We start from the raw sequence: 19423 nt of genomic DNA, 5'->3' as shown, positions 1-19423 counted from the left end.
ACGGACCTTTTTTTTATTCATTTATTTATATGTGGTGCTGAGCATTGAACCCAGTGCCTCACACATGTGAGGCAAGGACTCTACCATTGAACCACAACCCCAGCCCCATATATTTCTGTTTTAAAAGAATAGCATGGCATGCATATTAGGGTGGGATTAATCTATATAAAATGTGCTTCTTCTAAAACAGGAAATCTAAGATTCCTGTTGAACCAAGGAAGTGACCTATTGATCTAACCTTGGCAATTTAAGCACATTGAATATAATCTCTCCCCTGTTCAATATACCAAGGCTTTGGATTAGATTTATTTATCAAGGGGGAAAAAAAAAGAGCATTCATTGTTCACAATAGCAAGAGGCAACCTCACTGGCTGTTTTCCTCTATAATGTCTTATTTATTTTTGATACACAGAAGTATTTATCTGAGTTTCTGAGTCTGTCTAGCAAACATGTCTGTAGATTTTACGGGTAGAGTGCAAATATTTGAACACAATGGATTACAGCCACTCACCAGACTACTGAGCAGGCCAGACCCTGATATGAATACGCTGCCACTTTCCCCTCCCTGTGGTCCTGCCCTCTGCCCTGTCCCCCACCCACAACACCCTCTCAACACCCACACCCTCACACCTGCAGCAGGTCAGTTTCCCAGAAGTTTAACAGCCTTCTCTGCTGCTTTTTCTGCTCATTTCCGTAATAATCAACACACACATTTGATAAGACTGAGATGAGGCAAAACTACAAAAGCCCCATTTTAAATGGCTGTCAATAAAGTGTGAAAGAAAGATTTTGAAGCAAGAGTGAGAGAGAGGATTTGTAGCAAAGCAAAGTATCTGGGAAAAGAGAGAGAAATAGATTCAAAATCTTTCTGGCCTCAGTGTGTCTGCACAACTGGACCAGGCCCCCACTCCTAAGAGAGGTCCTATAGAGAAAGTTGGGCTCCTTTTTGCCTTCTCTGGTTACTTAGGCTTTCCCTCACCCAACAGGCTTAAATATTCCTACACATGTGTTTATGTTTTTAATCTCCAGACTCCTTTTACCTGTATTTCCCTATTTTTTTTTAATCAAGCAGGAATGAAAAGCAATTGTCTCCACAATTTTTTTTGGTGGGGGAGGGGGGAGTAACCGGGATTCAGGGGCACTTGACCACTGAGCCCCATCCCCAGCCCTATTTTATATTTTATTTAGAGACAGGGTCTCACTGAGTTGCTCAGTGCCTTGCTTTTGCTGAGGCTGGCTTTGAACTCACAATCCTCCTGCCTCAGCCTCGCCAGCCTTTGAGATTACAGGCCTGTGTCACCATGCCCAGCGCCCCCACAGTTCTTAATGACAGAAGTATTAGCTAACAGCAGGACACCAGGAATGCTGTAGCAAAGTTCCACAGTCTGGCTGGCTTAAAACAACAATTCTGAGGTTAGAAGTTCAAAATCAAGGTAGGGCTGCACTTGAGGCTGGGTGAACTCCTTCCTCGCCTCTTCCTGGCTTCTGGTGGGGACGGCCAGTGATGGCTTTCCTTGGCTTACATCTGTGTCACTCCGGTCTCTCCCTTTGTCATCTTTCCCATAAGGGCACCCATCTTATAAGGACACTCTTAAGCACCCAGCGTCCTCCAGGATGACCTTATCTTACCTAATTACCCTTGCAATGACTATTTCTAAATGAGGTCACATTCACCCAATAAGGTGGGGACACAATTTAACCCATAATAAAGAGCAACCTATACTTTCTATGTCTAAAGAAAGCTGAATATTAGAGGTCAGTTGAAGGATGTCCAGGAGGAGGAGGCTTAGTTGTAAGTGGAGGCTTTTCCACCTTTAATGCTATTCTCTACTTGTCACGTTTGGGGTGAAAATATCATTTAACAATCAGAGTTGTTAATGGGGCTCTTAGTGACTTCTTGCCATGCTTTTTCTTCTGTTCACCACCACCAGTCACCTCCTCCCTGCTCCCACTCACACAGAATTATTGATACACTTGCAGAACAACTTGTCTAAAATATAGTGATCTCTTGATATCATAAATGTCTTAAGGAAAGGTCATGCATCTGCTCTAAACCTGTGTAAATTTGCATGCAGACAGCCTGTCAATAGCCTGCATGCACATAGGTATTCATAAACAATCCATTTGAAGATAATAAGGAATCGGTGCCATCATTTCATCTTATCAAATACTATTTGAAACATTATATCAGAGTATGAAAAGAATTTTATCATGCATAGGTTTTATCGTAATGCTATTTATGATAGTAGGAATTTGCTGCTTCATAAAGAAACACTGGATACTATAAAAGTCATTGGTCATGTTTATTTCTGGTTGTTGACAATGTCTGCATATACCAATGGATAATTTGGTGTTGTCCACTGAGAGTTTTATTATTTTTGTGAATTATTTTGGAAGCAATCTGGAATAAAAGATGGAGAAGTTGTAACTCACAATGTTATTTGCCAGAAAATAGAATTTCTCCATTCTTGGGACTTTATTTTGCTTCAGAAATTACTGAAGTGATCATTTGTATTTCATGGCAGGATTTTCAGTGTCGAACTACACTTCAAGAACTAAATGCAATCCCTCCTATGTTGGAGCTCTTGAAGTCAGAGTATCCAATTATTCAGTTGTTGGCTCTCAAAACCTTAAATGTCATTACAAATGATAAGGAATCCCGTACAATGCTAAGAGAAAATCAAGGATTGGACCAACTTATTAAGATCATAGATACTAAGGTATTTTCAAAGAATATCTTTTCTAAATGTTTTATAAAATATCAATTGTATAATATTTAAATTAAATTTTATTATATTGAAGCATGGTACAAAGTATAGTGGAGTAATTAATTAATTGCTACATAAAGGTTATTAACCTGATTAAATCAGTCTCTTTTTTTACATTTTGAAACAGGATCTTACTAAGTTGCTTAGGGCCTTGCTAAATTGCTGAGGCTGGCCTTGAACTTGTGATCTTCCTGTCTCAGCCTCCCAAGTAGTTGGGATTACAGGTGTGCACCACCATGCCTGGCTTTAGACTAATTATTGAGGCCATTTTAAGCTAATTAAAAAAAACAAAAACTTTTGGCTTAGAAGATTTAAAATTTTGAACTCTTGTTCTATGATCTTCCTTCTAATTCCCCAAAACACCTAGAATTAGTTTTTTAACCTTTATCTGCCACGATTTTCTCTGGAATAAGACACAAAGTAATTTATCTTGTAAACACATTTTGAGAAATATTGGAGCTGAATTTCTGTAGTTCCCACTAAGCTCCTTAGGAATGAATTGTACACTTTCAGACTCTGTAGGCCTTCTTTATAATTTCCCAGTCACAGAAACCAATCTAACAACTTATCGAATTCTTTACTTGCCTGAAAGGGAGTCAGGCAACTTCTGCAAGGGTCCACTGTCTAAACTTCAGAGTGAAATGGTAATATGTAGATTTCAGATCCACTTTCATAGGTTATTATGTGAATAAATTTAATGAATTCTAATGACAAAATCTACTCTTAGTACCTCTTAGAAATTCGGGAGCTAGGGACAGAGTAAAGATTTCCTGAATAATAACTTAATATTAAGTTTCACTTTATCTAAGCATTAAAAAAATTAATAAATCTCAGAGCTTAATTATACCAAACTGGTAAAATACAGAAGGGCAATATTCACACACATGTGTTTCTCAGCTGTGTAAATCTAGCCATCTTTGGTTTGTTGATCCCCTATTTACCAGTTTCTGAGCAAAACATTTTGCATTTGTGATATAGAATTTGAATGCATGATAAACCCAGTATTTTTTTTTACCAATTTAAAAATGGAAACTGAAAATCAGAGTGGTTATTTTATTTTCCCTATGTTGCTCAAGTAGGAGGAGAAACTGCAGGGATGAACCTAGACTTGTCTGATATATCATGGTATTTTCACCTGTTTGATATTTTACCTGTTGTCTTTTAAATAAAAAAATGGGATGGAAACATCTACTATGTGGTGGGCATTGTTTAGATGTTTTACATTCGATTTTATTAATTTTATAATTCTTTTGAGAATGTGATAATGTTTTTCTATAAGATGAGAATAAATGATAATAATTGTATCATTATACATGTCACATGTAATTATTGAATCATTAACCCCATTTTACAGGTAAGAAGAATGAAGCTGACAGATTAAGTAACTTGCCCACAATCACAGAGTTAGGACATTTGCAAGAAGGATACGTTTTCAGAATTAATGCAGGTGTTTTAGTTGGGAAAAATTCAAATGATATCAAAATATCTAAAGTAAAAAATGGAAGTGCCCCCCACAAACACACATATGATGCAGTACAGGGCCCAGATGTTTGCTCTCATTGCTTTTGTTCACCATCATCCTGGCTTTTCTTACCACGGTGACAAGGCCAAGAGAAAAATAGGCATAAAAGACTGACAGACTAGGGAGGAAGAATAAAACGGTATTTATTCACAGATTACGTGACTGGAGAAAATCTAGCAAGACTACAAGATCCTGATAGAACTAATAAGTAGATCTATCAAAGTCAAGGGATAAAAGCTCCATACAAATTAATGGAGTTTCTACATACTACAAATAAACAACTGAAAAGAAAAATTGATACAATTACATTTACAGTGCATTCCTAATGCATGAACTACAAGGAGTTAAATTTAACAAAATTTGAGCAAAATCTATTCACCAAAAAAATACAAAACAGTTTTAAAGAAGGCTTAAATAAATGAAGAGTAAATAAAAGAATTAACATGCCTGTGGATTGGAACACATGAAATTAATGTCATTTCCACCAGATTGCTTTTGAAATTAAAATTTCAGTCAATTTTTTATATAACTATTTATTGATTTGGTTGTATTTAGGTATACCATTTATTACTTGTTTTCTCTTTGTCCGATCTATCGGCTCATTCCACTCTTCTGCCTTCTATCATGTTAATTTAACTTTTAATGTTGCATTTTAATTTCTCTATCAGCATTCTAGCTATATCTCTTTGCACTTGGTGCTTGCTCTGGTGATGACAATAGACAACTTAAAATGATCATATTCTACTTAGAATTAATATGGAACTACTTCAAATAAAATATTGGAAACTTAAAACAATATATCTCTGGTTTTATTTTGTTTTGAATAGTCCTGTATAGTATGAATTTTTAAAAAATAAGGAAAAATCTCATATCCACATTTGTGTGTCTTGTCTACTCTTGAATATTTAGTTCTTTATTATCTACCCACATATTTATCATTTGGAGTATTGTTTATTCTTTCCTGTAGATTTAAGCTTCCAACTAGGTCATTTCCCTTCAGACAGAGGAGCCTCACTTAGCATTTCTTATAGTGCAGATAAGCTGGCATAAATTAGCTTTTTAAAAATTTATTTGAAAGTTTCTTTCTTTTGCCTTCAGTTTTGAGAAGTTGTTTTTGCTTAATGCAAAATTCCTGGTTTGTACTTTTTTTTTCTGTTTAGCCCTTTGCTATTTCTTCTGAAAGTCACTATTTCTGATATGAATTTGGCCACTAATTATAATATTTCCCTGAGTATAATTTGTCTTCTTTGGCTGCTTTTGAGATTATCCCTTTATCTTTGGCTTCCTGCATTTCTCCTCTGCATAGAAGTTATATATAATTTGTGTATCCTGCTTGGGATCTATAAATTCTTAGATCTGTAAATTATTGTTTTCCATACATATGGGAATTGCAGTCATTATTTATTAAAAAAATTTAAAAAATATTTTTTAGATGTTAATGGACCCTTTATTTTGTTTTTTTATTTATATGCAGAGCTGAGAATCAAACCCAGTGCCTCATACATGCTAGGCAAGTGTTTCTACCACTGAGCCACAACCCCAACCCTCAAAAATTTTTTCTGTTACTTCTCTCCCCTCTAGGACTCAATTAACAACTTTGTTGTCTTTCTTGATATTGCTTTATAAGACTTTATATTGATATTGCTTTAGAAGACTTGATATTGCTTTAGAAGACTCTGTCCTTCATCTCTTACTTTCTTTCTTTTTTGGATTAAATAATTTCAGTGATTCGTATTCAAGATCTCTTTTGCCATCTTCAATCTTCTGTCTAATGAATTTTTCTTTTTAATTTTGTGCTTTTCAAAACTGAAATTTTCATTTATAAGTTACATGTCTGTTCAGCTTTTCTCTTTGTACATATTTATAACAGCTCCTTTAAAGTCTTTGGCTACTTAATCGAACATCTGGCCCTATTTAGAGTGGGATGTAACTGACCACCTTTTTTTTTCTTTTCTTTTCTGTGTTTCACATTCTCCTGTTTCTTTCATGTCTAGTAATTTTTGGTTCAAAATGAACATTGTAGGAAATCCCTTCCAGTGATTCCAGATTCTGTTGTGTTTTCCTGAGGATTGCTGGTACTTTGTTCTAGTAGACAGGTAGCTACAGACTCTGTCCCTCTGTGGTGTCCAACAGCTGGTATCTCTTCTCAGTTCTTACAGTTTCTCAGTGCTGTGGTTTTTAGCCTGACCCCCTGGAGATCTACCCCCGTGATTCAGTGGTTTGGAGTTCAACTATGAATGTGGGAAGGATCTTAACTTAGTTTGGGGGGTGGTGCTCATCGTTTCTCTGTGGCTCCCTTGCTTCTGGGCATTCCCTTCTTTAAGTCTGTAGCTCCTCTATGAGCCCCAGGCTCTGACCTCTGATACCCTAAGCCAGTGAGTCTTCAGCTTTCTACCTGCTGTGTTACACTAGATTGAGAAATCACTATATTTGAAAAGCAGTAAATTTATAAATTTCACCAGCATGGTTCCCTCTTTTAAGGATAAGATATATTGCTTTTTAGTCCCTGCCTGTTTATATTCACGGGGATTCTTGGCACCTCCTCCATGCACATATGACTTAGTGGTCATCCAAAGGCCTGGGCATTGTTTATACTCAGAATTTGGATGACATCCTGTACCAAAGTTCTCCAGAGACACAGAATAAAACAGATAATTAAGAAATTGGCTCACTCAATTGTGGAAATTTGGCAAGTCCAAAGTCAGCAGGGTAAGGCAGCAAACTAGAGACCAAAGGAAGCATTACAATGAGTCCAAAGGCAGCCTATTGGCAGAATTTCCTCTATTTCCATGGAGGTCAGTGTTTTTCTATTAAATTCTTTGACTGATTGGATGAGGCCCACTCACATTATGGAAAGTAATCTGCTTTACTCAAAATCTACTAATTTAAATATTGCACCTTAAAAAAAAAAGGTACTTACAGAAACATCTAGAATGATGTTTAAACAAACATATGGGTACCATGGACTAACCAAGTTAGTAAAACTTAAAATTAACATAAAAATTAACCATTATAAGTTTGTACCATTATACCCTTTGTTCAATTTGCCATTTCTCTCTCTCCATATATGTCCTTAAACCATAATCTTCAAATAAAGACAAGGCCAAGGCCATATATTGACCTAACATGATCCAGCTATCCTATATCCAACCAAAAAGGCATTAACCCTTTCCCAAAGTCCTTGGGTGATGTTTACTTTTCTCCTTAACATTTGGTAACTTAAATGCTACAATTTAAAGTTAACAAAAATTAAATACTATAGTATAAAGTTAATACATCTAATGTAACATAATGGGATAAGAGGGAAAAACAAAGGGATATATTAATACATATGTATACATGAACATACATAAACACACATGAACATACAGATACACATGTGTACATACAAGCACCTCCGTAGTAAAGCAAGGAATACTCATGATAAAGTCTTCACTTCTATTACTGGTCTCATGATGATAGTTGATATTCACAACTGCCTTCTTCTGCTGTCTATTCCATATTCCCTTTGCCTCTAGCAAGTACCTCAACTGATCATAGTTTTGTACTTTGGGACTACCCAATCCTTCATCCTGAGACATTAGTATCCTGCATGGACTGGGTTCTTGTGGAGTTCCATCGACTTTAATCACAGGGCACAAGAGACACCATAAGAGAATCTTATTTTCAGACAAATTCTCCCTTACTTCCACTGTGTAGCAGCAGTCCAATTTCCCCTGCACAGTAACTCTGTTGTTTTGCTTGTTGACTCAGGGACTTGAGGAACCCAAAGTGGGAGGGACCACAGTCTTACCTTCCAATTCAATAGAATCATCATTGTTTGCCCTGGTGAAAGTGTTGCTCCCCTTAGCATTAAGATCTTTAGATCAGCAGAGCATAGGGGTTGCAGGGATAGGAAGCAGAAGTTTTGCTAGTGAGTCATTAGGGGTAATAATGGTGGCGCCACTCCCATTTCCACTCCTTGGTTCCTGGACCAGCTATGGGAGAATTAGCACCATATGTCAGACACTGATTCACAGCCTATGAAGCCTAGTAGAGAACTTGACTGAGCCCTGCAAGGTACTAACACCTGGCTAGTGTTGTAACTTGAGTCTTTAAAAGAACATTCCAGCATTCTATCAAGCCACTGCTTTGGGATGTCGGGGACAGGGTAAGAACAGTGAACTCCCTAAGCATGGGCCCATCACTGCGCTCCTTTGTGGTGAAGTGAGTTCTTGGTCAGAAGCAATGCTGAGTGGAACATCACCACAGTGGCTCATCCTTCCTGCGCCTCTCTCCCTTTTAGGATTTCTTCCTGAAATTTCTAGCTGCAGTAAGGCTGCAGTTTTCCACCGTTTGGGGAGATTCTGATCACCTGGAAAGCAAGCCACAAAATTCACAATCAGTTCCTTCTAACAGTTGCAGATTTTAAGGAACATATCTTCCTGCAGTTTGTCTGCTGTTTCAAAAGTTATTTCTTGGCATGTGTGAGGTCCTGGGTTCAATCCCCAGTTCTGGATAAACCATTTTTTTTCCCTCTAGATTTTAAAATGAATTTTGGTGAAAGATTAAATGAGCAACTTCACTTGGCTACCATTAATGGAAGTGTCCTCTATAGCCTTATTTTTAATTCATAAAACATTTGGAATATGTCAGTTGGAAACGAAAAAAAAAATGGGGCAAATGGTTGGGAGAGGTTTGTTATTTTGGTAAAAACAATTCCCATTTCCTCAGGCCTTGTCACAACAAAATTTCTTACATTATGTTCAAAGTGATCTCAGCTCCTCTTGTAGTAAAATTTGGGAAGAGTAAATAAATTTCTTTTAATACAACTTTCTAAAGTTGTGTTTGCTTTTATTTTTAGGAATTGAATGACCTTCACATAGAAGCACTTTCAGTGATAGCCAATTGCCTCGAAGATACGGAAACTATGACACTAATTCAGCAAACAGGGGGTCTTAAAAAACTCCTAGCGTTTGCGGAAAACTCCACAATTCCTGATATTCAGAAGAATGCAGCGAAAGCAATTACTAAAGCAGCTTATGATGGTATGTCTTGTTTTCAACAAACTAATCATACATTTTTTCCTCTTATATTCATAATTTTGATTAGTACTGACAAACACTAGAGTACCTGCTTTTATATAACCGTTCAAGAATAACACTGCACTTATTCCCTAAGGCCAAAACTCATTAACTACCAATGAGTTAAACTAAAGATTGCTTTATAAGAGATGTAATAAACTCTATGACTTAATTATAATCCTAATGTTTAAGCAATTCATTCCTAAATTAAGTTCTAAAGCCTTTATTTGTCTTGAATTTGGAGTGATATAGAATGTGTGCATTGTTTGTGATCCTGAAAACACTGTTTTGAGAAATCTACATTCAGAATGACATCCATAAAGTAATTTCAAGTTTCAGCTGGAGTCTAGTAGTGCCATGAAAAATAATATGCTCCTACTATATACATAATACAGTTTTCATTTCAGTGACAAGCTATGTTGACATAAATCTGTAAAATATGAGAGATTAATTACATCCCAAGCACTGAAGATGAAATTATAGTTTTAATTTATGTATATTTGGAGTATTTTATTTAATAAAAGATGTGATTTTATTTTTCCCCTTCTGCATCACTATTCTTATAAATGATGACAGCTTTGACTATTTTAAGTGACTTATATTCTAAATATATACACTTGCATCTGTATGTATGTCTGTGTATATTGTATAAAACATTTTTTTTTTCCAGCCCATACTGGATTTCTTCAAGGCCAAGCTTTAATACAGTAAGCAGAATTTCATTTTCTAGTGTGTAGTCAACAGAGAAGCGCCTCACGGAGTAACATTATCAATGCCAAATCTGAAGACAGGCTATGAAATTAAGGTTTTTAATACTGGCAAAGTTGGCTTATTCTGTATCCATCAAATGCAACTTGGATATTATCAGAGCTGGCCAGTTCTGTTTTTTTTTTTGTTTGTTTGTTTGTTTTTTCTGTTCCAGGATTCTTAGCCAATTGAGACCCAAAAGAAAGTTATACTGGGAAGACAGGGACAATGCCAAACCTAGAATTTTGGCCTATCTCGACTTCTCGGTGGCCTAGTGTGGCTGAGTCATTCTGTGTCAGTTCCAGCCCAGGTGGGGGTGGTGAGTTTCATATCTCCTGTCTTGGGCAGCACTGGACAGAGAGTTTTTGGTGTTTCAGTTCAGCACTGGTTCTACCACTGGCCCTGCAGTGACCTGGTTATGTGTCTCTGGGTGAACCACAGCCTCTCCAGACCTGTATATTAATTCATCCACTAATGATTTATTAAGCCCCCACTTTCTGTCAGTAAACCTAGAGCAGCCAAGTAAAGAAGCAATCACAACGCAGTGTTTAAAGTGCTTGATGATGGAAACACAGAATCCCCCAGGAAGGTCACCTGATGCAGATGGAAGTCAGAGACGTCTTCTTGGAATATGTGATTCACAAGATAGGACCTAGGGCAAATGACAGAAATTGGCCAAGCAAAAAGTTGAGTAGGACAGAGGAGGAGGACTAAGAGTTGTCTAAAGAGGAACAGTGTATGGAAAGGCCAGAGGACGGCAGAGTGGGGGAAGTTCTGGACCTGGCAGTATGATAAGTTCAGAATGGAGGTGAATAAAACACAGAGAAAAACTGAGAGTTCCAGCTACAGAAGTAGAGAGATGCCAAATGCTAAGGGACATTTATAAGCCATTATTTAACAGTGAGGAAGAGCTATTGAAAGACTTGGGGTGCGGGGGGTGGGGGGAACATTGCAGCTTTTTGCTTTCTAAAGAAAGAGGACTCTTGCTGCAAAATGGAGAAGAGATTGGAAGCATGCGGGACCAGACATAGGAGACCACAAAGGGGGTTGCTGTGGTAAGCTAGATGGGGCAGCAATGAGCCCCAGCAGAACGGAAAATGCATGTCCTCACTAATATGTGGAAGCTAAAAAGTTGGTCTCAGAAGCAGAGAATAGAATAGTGGCTACCAGAGCCTGGGAAGGGTGGGGTAAGGGGCTGGAGATAGGAGAGTTAAGGGGTACTGGGGTGTACCTGGTGTGGGAGGAATCACTTCTAAAGGTCTATATAGCACAGTGGTATGGACGTGGTTGAGAAAAAATCAGTTGAATATTTCAAAAGACTTTCATAAAGGATTTTGAATGTTCCCAACAGAAAAAAAAGAATGATAAAGATGTGAGGTGATAGATCTTGATCATTGTACATTATATACTGTACATTGTATACATGTATTGAAACATCACACTCAGTACAATCACTATATGTCAGTTGGAAATAAAAATCTATGTTAAAAATATCCTACCTTCTAGACAAATGTATATGTATGGAAACAACAATCAAAACACAAGTACATAGTTTTTCCACAATTAGGAGTTGACAAAATACATATAGATACATAAAAAGTGCCCTGAAACAGAGATGTGGGGGTTCTGATGGATTCAAGGTATCCAGCAAGGAACCACCAAACACAGCTCTTGGCGCATTATGAGGATCCTTAAGTACTTGTGAAATGGCCACCTGTGCTGAGGGAGGGACAAGGTGCTATCAAGGATAAGGACGAGTATCTGACTTGAACGGCTGGGAATTAAGTGGCACAACTCAGAAATGGGGAACTCAAGAGGAGGAGGAGGAGCACATTTTGTTTGAAGGAGAAAAAATGAGTTCCATTCTTTTTTTTCTTTTTCTAACGTGTGATGAAACAGTCTTAATATAAAGTTTGCCATTTGCTTTTGAAATATATATTTCAGTAGTATTAAATATGCTCACATTTTTGTGCTACCATCTATTTTGTACTACAATGTTTTAATTCAGCAAAACAAAAATTCTATACCCATCAAACAGCAAGCCCCCACTCGGCCTCCTCAGTCCCACCACTCTACTTTCTGTCTCTATGACTGTGTCTACTCTAGGTATTTCAGGTATGTGGACTCATACGAATTAGTCCTTTTGTGGCTCTTTAGCACTTAGCATGTCCTCAAGGGTCATCCAAGTTGTAGCATGTGTCAGAATTTCCATGCTTTTTAAGGTTGAATAAAATTCCATTGTAGGTATAAACCACATTTTGGTTTTCCAGTTAACCACTGATAGACAGTTGGGTTGCTTTGGCTTTTCTGGTTATTGTGAAGAATGCTGCTCTCAACATGGATGAACAATGTTTCTTTGAATCTTTGCTCTCAGTTCTTTGGGGTACATACCTAAAAGTAGATTGCTAAGCCATATGGTAATTCTGTCTTTAACTTTTTGAGGGAATGCCGTATCATTTTCCATAGTAGCTGAACCATTTTTAATTCCCACTAACAATGTACAAAGTTTCCAATTTCTCCACATCCTGGCCAATACTTGTTATTTGTTTTGTGATAGTAGCCATCCCTGGAATGGGTATGAAATGGTGATATTTCATCATAGTTTTGATTTGCATTTTCCTGATACTTAGTGAAGTCAAGAAGTTTTTTGATCTACTTATTGGCCACTTAAATATTTTCTTTGGAGAAATGTCTACTCAAATCCTTTATCCAATTTTTAACTGGCTTATTTTCTTTTTGATGTTGAGTTGAACTTTGTCCTTTGTGGACATGAATCTTTTGTCTAATATGTGATGGGCAAAAATTTTCTGACATTCCGTAGGTTATTTTTTCACTCCATTGTTTCCTTTGATGCCTTTGAGTTTTGCATTTTGCTCTAATCCAACTTATTTATTTCCTTTGCTTTTGGCATCATATTCAAGAGCTCATTGCCAAATCCAAAGTCACGAAAGCTTTTCCCTTTTCTAAAAATTAATTTTATAGTTTCAGCTCTTATATTTAGGTCTTTGATCTACATTGAGTTAATTTTGTATATAGCATAGGAAAGTGTCTAACTTGTAGATATCCAGTTTTTCTAACATCATGTTGACATTCATTTTTTATTTATAACACAAAGTAATTCAAACAGATAGTCTCTTAAGTCCTTTTTGGCTTTAGTGTTTTCTGATTTGTTTCGTTGGATTAGTTTAAAATAACTACATTTCAGTTTCAAATTGTGTCTCCTGTCTTTATTTTAGAATACAATGACTAACTCTGTATTTACTTCACCTATGACATTTGTAATTACATCATGTTCCTATCAACCATGATTTTTCCAGAGTGAAGGATCCTTGTTTTAGTCTTTCCCTGTAGATCTGTTCTCAGACTATTCTGTGATCATTCTCTTTCCTCTTTTGGAACTTTCTCCGATTTTATAATACCCTCTTTGAAGTGTGTTGATAAGTATTATGAGCAGTATTTTTAAAACAGGTACTGTGATTTTTACATAATATAAAGATGGGTTGTTTTATGATTATTTTCTATTTCAATCCCACCAACCCTTTGAGGAAAAGACTGGCAGTGAGCTCCAGGGCCCCTTTCTCAGTCAGGATCCAGAGTTCAAAGATATTCATTTTAAATTCCAATATTTTAAATTCATGGTTTTAAAAATGAAAATTTTGCTTTGAGACTGGTATGGCATTTTCTTTGAGTCTGGAGCATGATCCATGTGCACAAGTGATCTGTAAATCTTAAAAAGGGGTATTCGGATTGTGATTGAACCAATGTTTATGTGTGCTATGTGCAAGACACTGTTCCAGAAATAAGGACAGAAAATGAAAGTGATAGATGTGTAAGTATTTGTTGAATAAACAAACAGATGTATTTCCCACAGAATGGAGGGTTTGATATTTATCTTTTAGTCCACCTTTATAAATTATAGTGGACAGGATTTTTTGTCCTTATTTATTATTTTATCTACTTAATCTATCACAGATGAAGAATGGTATCCTGGAAGTTTCTCATTGCATTATTTCTGTCAAATTTCTCTAGTAACTTGAATCCACTTTGCTTTATTTATATTGCTTTACATCCTATCCTGATTGTGTTTTTTTAAATCTCAATTACTGCTGTTTAGCTTCAGATTCTAACTTGGTATTAAGATTGCTGTGTATTATCAAAAGTGATTTTAACAGAAGAAAGTTCTGTGAATTCCAGGTGATTTATATAGAGACCCATGAAGGGACTACTTTCAGAAGTATGGTTAAGATTCTGAGAACCCATCAGAACTGGGAGTGAGGGACATATTATCAGTATTGGGGAAACTTCACTGCCACTAGATTCAAAATGTCGAGGTGGAGAAGGTGTCAGATTTATTTTCACAACTACTACATTTGGCCTTATTACTGACCTCATGTTTTGTGTTTTCTGACCTTTGTTTTTCTACACTGTTTTCTTTCTTTTTACAGTTTTTTTTTCAAACTTTTAAGAATAGTTATTGTCAAGATAAAATTACTATACTTGGTAAGATATTTAGTCATTTTGCTTGTGCAAGTTATCCCCTTCCTTGTGTTTGCAAATTTAATAGGGAGTTATATATTCCCCTCCCCTCAAACTCTATAAGCCTCTCTTTTCAAAGAATAACTTTGCCATTGCAATCGATTTTACCCATATTTGCCATTGGATTCATATACACATTGAATCCAGTTCAGTACCCACTTCAGATTCTCATGACAAAGCTTCCCTATTCTTAAGGTTTTATTTTTTATTTGTTTTTCAAATTAACCACAGTCTAGTTTTTCAGCTAAAAAATTATTTTGCAGGAAGATCCAAGATTGGCGTGCTTTTGAAACCTTGCTCTATTTGTGAATAAGCTGTTGCTCTCAAACACATGTGACAATTCAGCTGCATTTGATATTTCTCAAATTGCAATATTTTCTGTTTGAACCTTGCTTTTGAAGAGTCCTAGTCTGAGAATAATCCAATTTTTATTATTTTGTATGTATGATGTTTTCTTCCTATACTTGAGTAGAACCTTGATCCTGTGAGTTCAAAAATTTTTCAAAAATGTGCCTGAATCTCTCTTCCCACTCTCTCTACTATACAGCAAAGCCTCTTAATCTCCAGAGTGGGGACCCCTCTCCCCAACTCAAGAAATGTCTTTTTTTCTAGTACTCTTTTCATTATTTTTTCATTTGATTTTTTTTCTTTTATTTTCGGAAATACTTATTTTTAGACCATCTCTGTTCTTTCTTCCATACCTATGATGCTGTCTTTCATGATTTCCAATTTCAGTGTTCAATGTGGAATGCTGAACTGAGCGCTCTGCCTGAGCCTGGCTTTACGGAAGAGACAAGGCTCACGGGGTGCCCTCTGCCTGTTTTCCCAATCAACTGAGATGACAGTGGAATCCTTCAGCCCAGTTTTGGGCTTTCCTTGGGGGCTTTCCTTTAAATGTGGCATCACAGCACCAACATTCTATCTTCCCCAACCCCACTGGAGGATGTTGATAGATGTCTGGAATGTCCCAAGAGCCCATAATTGTTGACCAGGGGTGAGTTACAGAATTTCTTCTCTGGCCCTTGACTCATGTTCTTCTTTTTCTTTTTTTTGTTTTGGCCTCTTTGACACTAGCCAATTCTAAATAATTCTACCTCCTCCTCTCATCTCCATCGCTTAGCCTGCTTGTGGTTTCACTTTTGAAAACTAAGTCCTTGTAGAATTTGACATTGACTTCTTAAGTCCTTAACCCTGAGTTCTAAAGAAAGATATATCTTCATTTTTTTTAGCTTGATTTCTGTGTGGCGTCCACTGCTGATTATCCTTCCTCTTTAAAACTCTTTTTGCCCCTCCGTTTCTAAACCACCTTCTCTCTTCTGACTGTTCTCCTAATGAACTCTCAGACCAACTCCTTCATCTTTACCAGCTCATTCTCCTCATTGACCATTTCAGAATTAGACCTGTCTTCCTGTCCTCTGTCTTATTCTTTTTTAAATCTCCCTGAGCAATCTCACGTATGACTCATGTTTCAACTGCTTCCTTATTTGCTTACAAATCTCAAATCTGTTTCTAATTCTGTCATGTCTTCTGAATTCCTGCCTGTATTTCTGACAGCTCCCAAGCACATCCCACGACATTGCCCAAACACAATTTCTGAGGAGTCTTGAAGTCCTCGGAGAATCTGGTCAAAAAGTAACCTTCTCAAATTTACATGTGCACAATACTCTGCATATAATTTCAGGGAGTTCTTGAACTGTCTGAAGTTCATCTGTCTTCAGAATTCATGGTCCCCAAATTAACAACTCTTAGAGTAGAGGATCAGAACCAGATAACATCATTTGGCAGTAGAGATTTTTCCTATGTTCCACAATCACACAGGCATTGGTTATCAACTTGTTCTTGTCAAGACACTCTGTTGTGTTCTGAAACATATAACTTGGGATAGACTATAATTTTATACTCAACTTGCTCTGATTCTGATTCTAATTTTGGAACTATTGTTTTGGCCTATTGGTATCTTCGTTCTTCAAATGGATAGATTTAGAGAGAAAATAAAATTTTCTAACATCCTTGCATTTCAAGGTATCAGTAAAAATAACTAGTTTCTCTTTAAAATATATACTTTCATATGATTGAATCTAGTACAGCTCAGCCTGCTTTAAATATCTGTTTCCTCACATCAGACCTTTGTCCATCCCTACGGTGATGAATTAAAGCAAACACCTGTGCATGAACCACAGTAAGCTGACGCTAGTGTTATGTAATACCAAGCAAGCACAGCATAAAAGTGAACTTCCATTGTTTAGCAGAACCTTCATTTCCAGATAGGAGAGATTTACATCTACCCTAACATCAGTAAGCCAACTACAGTCTGTTTCACAGTACTCTCCTTTGCCATTGTCTCACAGGTTTCATTTATTACTGTAAAAACTGCCCCACTCCCATGGTGCTGGGGATGGAGCCCAGGGCCTTGAATGTGCTAGGCAAGCACTCTGTCACTGAGCTTTGTCCCCAGCCCCAAAGTTCATATTTTTATAATTCAATGTATTCAGCTGGTAACCTTCCTCCATCCTCCAGTCTCCTTCCTTCCTAAATTGATTCCATCTTTGGTAACTATACCAACACTGGAAAAATATGTCGAATGCATCTTCAAAGTCAGTGTCTAAGTAGTTTAATCTTCTCATAGCCTAGAAGATCTGAAAGCTTAATTCTTGATATTTCTAGAAAGATCTATGATTCCATAACATCTCAGGCTTTCTCTCTGTCTACATATCCCAAGTAATTCTTAAGAGTAAACCCTTTTCTGATTGGAAAAAACAGGGGACTGAAAAAATCTCTCCCTTTTAAGCCACTTGCCTTCACCATAGCATCTGTGGGCAGAACTGCCTGTTTCTCACCAGAATTCAATATGGTACCTGGCCAGAGTCAACATCCCTAAGGACAGTGCAATTGGTTAGCTTGGCATCTTCCTCATTTTCCTGACTGTTCTCCTTTATGTTTATCAATTTATTTCTTAACTCTGTTAACCTGGCCAGATCCTCTTCCTCTGTGCCTGATTCTAGACTCTGTCTTCCCTTCAGGTCCTACTTGTATTTCTCATCCATTTAAATATATACACACACACACACACACACGTATATATTTAAAGATACATATATACGTGTGTGTGTGTGTGTGTGTGTGTGTAAATTCTTGGCTTGCTTTGACTTCTATCTGCCAGACCCAGTCAACTTAAACTAGATATGTTTTATTCTATATTCGTTACAAACACAAAATCTAAAACTTAAGGATTCACAAAGTTATCTCCTGATATTTCTGTATTGAAAATAAGTATTCGTGAAAAGGTATTAAACTTTTTTTCCCATTAGAAAACTCCATTTCTATGTAGGTCTGGACAAATCTTACTCCTTATACTGTTAGGCAAATGTAACTATCAATATTTATTTCTAATTTTCTTTTACTTTCTATCATCACAGTTTTTTTTTAAGATGTGGTCATGCATTGTCACTGTGTGTCAAAAACGCAGTTGGAACACACACATGTGTCACACGCATTCTTTAAGTTTTGTTTGTGGAGGAAAGTTTTAACATGCATTCCCTGCTGCGGGAAGCCCAAGTCAGTGTGCATTTGACCTGGTACCAGTAGGAAGAAGGTGTTAATTACCATGTTGCCACGAGGTTTATGAACTGGCATTAACATCTCAGCAGGAGCAAAGGTGGCACAATAGCCACTTCTGAGCAGAGGCAAGAAAAGCATCATTACATGCACACTTATTTTTAGCAGCAAAACCTCATGCTTTTTATTTTAGCGATACTGCACAAGTGTTATTTGTAAAGGCCATTACTCTATTAGTAGCATAACTGTCTTGCCATCTTTATTATCTGTGTAATTAAAACACAAATACTTTACTTCTTGGTGTAGCAATTCAATGAAAGTACTTAGTTAATATGTTAATTCATCTTTTAAATCTATTATAGGCACGCTGCAGTCAGCACTTTGGAGGTTTGGTGAACACAGCTGGATTTTAAGAACACTCCCAGCAGGGTTGAGAAACTAATTGCCCACAGTATTTATTTAAATTATTTTAAAAAATCTTTCCAATAATTGCATATATACTGTTTTTTGAATGCAATAATTACATACTCCAAAGTCAGTCTATTCAAATAAATTACTACTGTATTTTGGCCAATTTTCCTGATAGAATCTGCACTAAGAGTGTTCTGTTTAGGGAATTTGATTTAGAACCATCAGGGACGTCTTAATGATAAATCTAAGCATTTTAGGTCAGAGGCTCTGGAAAAGTTTCAGATAATGTTATTTTTCAGTGAAAGCCAGTAAGGACTCCATAAATTGTAAAACATTTTAGGAGGCACATACTTGAGATTTAAGTATTAACTGCAGCTTTTTTTATGAAACACAGTTCTGACCTGCCTGAATTCTAATGTTAAATGAAAGGAGCAAGGGATTAAAATGATAGGATTACAGGACATGGTTCATGATTGGTTTAAGATGAATGAGCAGCAGTGTTAGTAACTTAGCCTGTGTCAGTTTGGGCCAGATTGCCTGGTATACATCTGTGCATCAGATGAGGAAAGGCAAAATCAATTTGCAAATAGGGATCCATCAGACTGTGATACTTCTGTGAAAAGGGGTGATTTTTTTTGTATTGTTATTGAAGGAAGGGAAAAAAATCACAATTTTAAAATGGAAACCTAGTTGCTGTTAATGTCTGAAAATCTTTCTGGAAAAAAATAAACTAATTAAAATATGTATAAGCAATGAATTAGCTCCATATTCAGAGGCTGAAATATAAATTATTATCAGCAGTTTTGGCAGAGTTGCATATT

The 19423-nt window shown here is 36.6% G+C and overlaps 1 protein-coding gene across 4 annotated transcripts in view; it reads left to right on the top strand.

Annotated features, from left to right (window-relative positions):
- The window catches only part of Armc3 (armadillo repeat containing 3), a 101486-nt gene that overhangs the window by 29703 nt on the left and 52360 nt on the right, over positions 1–19423 (top strand). For 3 of the 4 annotated variants that reach the window (XM_058572281.1, XM_046423069.2, XM_046423072.2), the window contains 2 exons: positions 2526–2720; positions 9134–9317. In XM_058572281.1, the coding sequence (XP_058428264.1) occupies positions 2526–2720; positions 9134–9317 (379 nt within the window). The remainder of the gene's footprint in view (positions 1–2525; positions 2721–9133; positions 9318–19423) is intronic. The other variant, XM_046423071.2, reaches the window with a different exon arrangement.

The sequence above is a fragment of the Marmota monax genome, unplaced genomic scaffold, assembly GCF_021218885.2.
Source record: "Marmota monax isolate L192 unplaced genomic scaffold, Marmota_monax_Labrador192_F-V1.1 WCK01_AAM20220418_F8-fsc00098, whole genome shotgun sequence".
Taxonomy (NCBI): domain Eukaryota; kingdom Metazoa; phylum Chordata; class Mammalia; order Rodentia; family Sciuridae; genus Marmota; species Marmota monax.
This window is presented reverse-complemented; position numbering and strand designations above follow the sequence as displayed.